Source organism: Lucilia cuprina, chromosome 5 (genome assembly GCF_022045245.1).
Source record: "Lucilia cuprina isolate Lc7/37 chromosome 5, ASM2204524v1, whole genome shotgun sequence".
Lineage (NCBI taxonomy): Eukaryota > Metazoa > Arthropoda > Insecta > Diptera > Calliphoridae > Lucilia > Lucilia cuprina.
The window spans coordinates 57,242,973-57,247,712 of record NC_060953.1 but is presented as its reverse complement, the minus strand read 5'-3'; the positions used below and the strand labels follow the sequence as shown (position 1 = coordinate 57,247,712).

At 34.4% G+C, this 4,740-nt stretch overlaps 2 protein-coding genes across 2 annotated transcripts; both read left to right on the top strand.

The window, feature by feature from the left end:
- The first annotated feature begins 685 nt into the window (after positions 1-685).
- LOC111682805 (dynein axonemal intermediate chain 4-like) lies at positions 686-2,260 on the top strand. Its single transcript, XM_046952565.1, has 2 exons — positions 686-796; positions 860-2,260. The coding sequence occupies exons 1-2, from the start codon at positions 686-688 to the stop codon at positions 2,258-2,260; spliced, it is 1,512 nt and encodes a 503-aa protein (XP_046808521.1).
- A 555-nt stretch (positions 2,261-2,815) lies between these two features.
- LOC124420275 (protein starmaker-like) lies at positions 2,816-4,439 on the top strand (the record flags this gene model as incomplete). The annotated part of the gene is made up of 2 exons (XM_046952564.1): positions 2,816-4,015; positions 4,072-4,439. Coding segments are annotated over 2 exons (1,443 nt in total), but the record flags the coding sequence as incomplete, so codon positions are not given.
- Positions 4,440-4,740: the final 301 nt, after the last annotated feature.

Sequence of the window (4,740 nt, the reverse complement as noted above, 5' to 3'; positions counted from 1 at the left end):
ACTAGAACTGAACTAGAACTGAACTAGAACTGAACTAGAACTGAAATAGAACTGAACTAGAACTGAACTAGAACTGAACTAGAACTGAACTAGAACTGAACTAGAACCAAACTAGAACTGAACTAGAACTTAACTAGAACTTAACTAGAACTGAACTAGAACTAGAACTAGAACTAAACTTGAAGTGTATTAGAACTAAACTAGAACTGTACTAGAACTGAACTAGAACTGAACTAGAACTGAACTAGAACTGAACTAGAACTGAACTAGAACTGAACTAGAACTGAACTAGAACTGAACTAGAACTGAACTAGAACTGAACTAGATTTGAACTAGAAATGAAGTAAGTTAGGAGGAGTTTAAATTTGTATGTTAAAAGCGATTTTTATAAGAAAATATAAGTGATCACAGTTTGTGATTATATTCACAATTGGAATGTAATTTATGGATCTACAGCCGAATTTATGTTTTTCATATAAAATTTGACAGACAATTTCGTGTTCAGCCTTTTGCGTTGCCAAGTCCTGCTAACACCGGTGGTTACTAAGCATTTTCTTAAAGAGAATGGAGATAAATAAAACATTTTTCAATACAAGATATTTAAAACAGCAACATGTCCTTAAATCCGGAAGAATATTTAAAATTAAAATTTGAACAGTTAAATAAGAAAATTAATAAACATGAAATGCAACAAAGTCAAGAATCCTATAATTCGGAAGATTTAGAAGAACTAATGATACAGCAACGAAAAGGTTTGGGTTCTATTAAGGCTTCATTAGATGATATAGAAAATGGGGTAAGGAAATTAAACACAACAAATGTTATATTGAATCGTTTAAAATCTTAAACATAATTATAGATTAAATTAAGCAAACTTACGCTGGATGTTAAACCCGATACTAAATCTCATTTGAGACAAGAAAAACGCAAAACATTGAGACGCCCTAATCCCTTTATAAAAATTAAACTGCAAAAAACCCCCGATATAGTGCTGTTCGAGCAACGCAGCACTACGGTTTTAAAGGACACCGAAGAGGGCCGTTTGGTGGAGCAGGATAATAAACGTTATGAGTATTTGACGGAGGGACAGGGACGTAAACGTATATGTTTTCCGGTGGAGACACAAACTACCCAGGAACTTACTAAAACTCGAGGAGTTAATACAGACTCCATAGCTCGCAGTAATGTGGGCTCATATGTTTCGAATTTCGAAATGTTTGATACCTATAAGGACCTAGAGAAAACAACTCAAAGTGTGGATGTAGATGGTACTCAAAAGATCCAAGTGACTACCTATAAAGTGGGAGGTGTTGATCAATTTGAGGTCATAAATCAAACGCCTAAATTTAAATTGGCGTTAATGTTGACCATGCGCATATTGGCGGGTAATACATTTGAGAATGAACAAAGAAGATTTCGTAATATGATTATGCCTGATCCTTTGGCTTTGGAAGTTAATTATCGCTATAATCTACAGCTTTTATGGTCATTTGCGGCTAGCTTTAGCTCTAACGAAAGTTGTTCGGTAGCGGATATGAGTTGGTGTCCAAAAAATGGTGATATACTAGCAATAGGTTATGGCACTTTTAGTACGTTGAGTGGTGTGCTTCCGAAAACGGGTAGCGTTTTTATATGGAATATTAAAAATCCCGTAAATCCCGAAAGAATGTATAGTTTTCTGGCTCCCGTGGTCACAGTGGAATTTTCACCCTACACACCACAACTTTTAGCCATTGGTCTCTACGATGGCAGTGTGTTCGTCTATGACATAAGTAATGTTGAAAATCCTCAAATTAGTGTCTCACCCCGTTTGGCTACTACCAGCTGTGAGCCAATTACTTCCATAAAATGGATTGCTCATAATGTTAATGAAACCAAACTTCATGATTTAGAACCATTTTTGGCTTTATCTCGAGATGGTATTATTACCAGATATACCATTGTTAATAGCCCAAATCTTTTGGGTTTCCAACAAATGAAATTGGATCGTATTGAGGGGAAAGTAGAAGGTTTAGATATAGAAAAGAAACTATCGCAAATGGAAGCTAATCGTCATCCTCAGGGTGTTTATATATGTTTGGATGCTTTACATGGCGATATTTATTATGTGTTGACCGATGAAGGCTGTTTACATAAGTGTTCAACTAATTATCCTAATCAACATTTGGAAGTTTTGCAATTGCATGAGGCCGGTGTTAATTATATGGAGTTTTCTCCTTGGTCTCCGAAATTATATTTAACATGTGGAAATGATTGGTGAGTGTTACGTTTTCTTCAATTTTGTTAATTGAATTGTTATTTAAGGATCTACAGATAATTTTATGATGTTTATATAAGAATCCGGAGAAATCTAACGGTTCCACGGGTATCATTATGAAAGGAATTGTCCAGCTATCTAGACTAGACTATCGTTTGGACTATTGACTAGACTAGAGAACAGAACAAGAACTAAAATAGAACTGAACTAGAACAAGAACTGAACTAGAACTAAACTAGAACTGAACTAGATCTGAACTAGAACTGAACTAGAACTGAACTAGAACTGAACTAGAACTGAACTAGAACTGAACTAGAACTGAACTAGAACTGAACTAGAACTGAACTAGAACTGAACTAGAACTGAACTAGAACTGAACTAGAACTGAACTAGAACTGAACTAGAACTGAACTAGAGCTGAACTAGAACTGAACTAGAACTGAACTAGAACTGAACTAGAACTGAACCAGAACTGAACTAGAACTGAACTAGAACTGAACTAAAACTAAACTAGAACTAAACAAAACCGGAAATATGAATTAAATATTTTTAACACTTACAGAAGATGGACAAATCAGTGTTTTGGAACTATTAGAATTGCAAGCTCGAGCCAGAGCAATCCGCTCACAATTGGCTTTAGAGCCAGTTACCAAAATTGAGGTTGATTCAGATGGGGAGAAACGTAATGAAGAAGACAAAGCTAAATCCTCTAAAAAAGATGACAAAACTAATAAAAATGAACGTAAACGTCTTTCAAGTGATCGACAATCAAGAGATTCAAATAAAATTAGTCGCATCAATGGCTCAACGGAGAACTTAAGTTCTAAGTCACAATCCGAAAAAGATGCCGAGAAAAAGACTTCGAAAAAGATCAAACTAAGAAGAACACATAGAACATCTTCTAATGCCGCCGATAAAGGTAACGAAACCGAAGAGAAACAGGACCGAAAAGATGATAAAGAAAAAAATGATAGAGCAGCTACTAAAGAGAAGTCCATGGAACAAGAGAAAAATAAAACAAATGAAACACTAATGACAGAGATCAAGAAAGAAAAGAGAGGCAGTCGATCACCTTCACCGGACGTTATACCTATTGTAGCTGAACCAGAAACATTGCTTATAACTGACTCATCTGATGATGAAAGTAAAGCAACAAATAAAAATGAAGCCAAAAAAGTTAACAATGAAACAACAACAAAGGATTCCAATGAAGCGGATAGCCAAACACCAGGAGAACGTAAAAGCACTGAAAAAGAAACCACAGAAGTTGAAAATAAAGAAAAGTCTTCAGCAAAAGAAATAGATAATGCAGAAATTCAGAAATCTCCATTGGAACCAAGCAGTACGGACAAGGTCAATATAGAAAGTTCCACTGAAACTACACAGGATTCTCAATTTAAAATGAGTGACCGCGAAGACACCCAAGATACACAAGACAGTAATATTCAAAGTGCGGAATCTAAAACTTCTAACAAAGAAAAATCGAAAACTGATGATTTATCTAAAAAATCAAATGATGAAACTAATTCTGCTAATCATTCGGATGATGATCAAAATGATGATGTCATTTCATTGGGCGGGGACTTGGAAAATGAAATGAATGAACAACTGGAGAATGAAGTGAACGCCATGGACTCTCCCTATAGTAAAAAGCCAGCAGAAGATTCATCTCAAGATAATCAAAAATCTCATGATGAAAACCAAGAAGATGTTATTTCATTAGAATCAAGTGAAGAGGAAAGAGATGATTACAATCAGGTAAATTATATATTTAAATGCAAAAGTAATATTTCCTAATTACGCCTTTCTTTCAGTCATGGCATTCACGCTATATGAAAAGTTCTAAAGTTAATAAGGTTTTGCTGGCTTCACGTTTGGGTAAACGTGTTAGGGATAAGATCAAAAAATCTAAACATTCTAAAAAGGAAAATAGTCATGAAAATTCTGAGGCTGAAAAGGACAAATCTACACCTTCATTTAGTTCCAAGCATGAAGATGGTTCGATAGAACAATACAAGGAGCTTTTGGAAATGCGACAACGCAAATCATCATCTTAAAATCTTTCACTGATTGTGTAAATAAAATACATAAAAAATATATTTAATTCCAATAAACATTAAAATGATAAACCATCTAATCAATTAAAAGATGGCAATTAAATGTAAAGAAAAAATTCTTGCTATTTATTTTAGAACTGAATTATTGGACGATTATCTAAAATAGTTGTAGTTTTCGGTTACAAAAAATGTTATTGAATAATACTGACCATAAGTAATCCTCGATTACACAACTACGACAAGCTGAACTTCAAGTAATCTGGAATTGAACTCGAACTGAATGGAATCATAATTAGAACTGAACTAAAACTAAACTAGATGAACTAGAGCTGAACTAGAACTGAACTAGAACTGAACTAGAACTGAACTAGAACTGAACTAGAACTGAACTAGAACTGAACTAGAACTGAACTAGAACTGAACTAG

Bases quoted from the DNA above. Each gene is read 5' to 3' on its own strand.
- LOC111682805 (XM_046952565.1), top strand. From the start codon at position 686: ATGCAACAAAGTCAAGAATCCTATAATTCGGAAGATTTAGAAGAACTA. The intron at 797-859 runs GTAAGGAAATTA...ACATAATTATAG, and splicing joins TAGATGATATAGAAAATGGG to ATTAAATTAAGCAAACTTAC.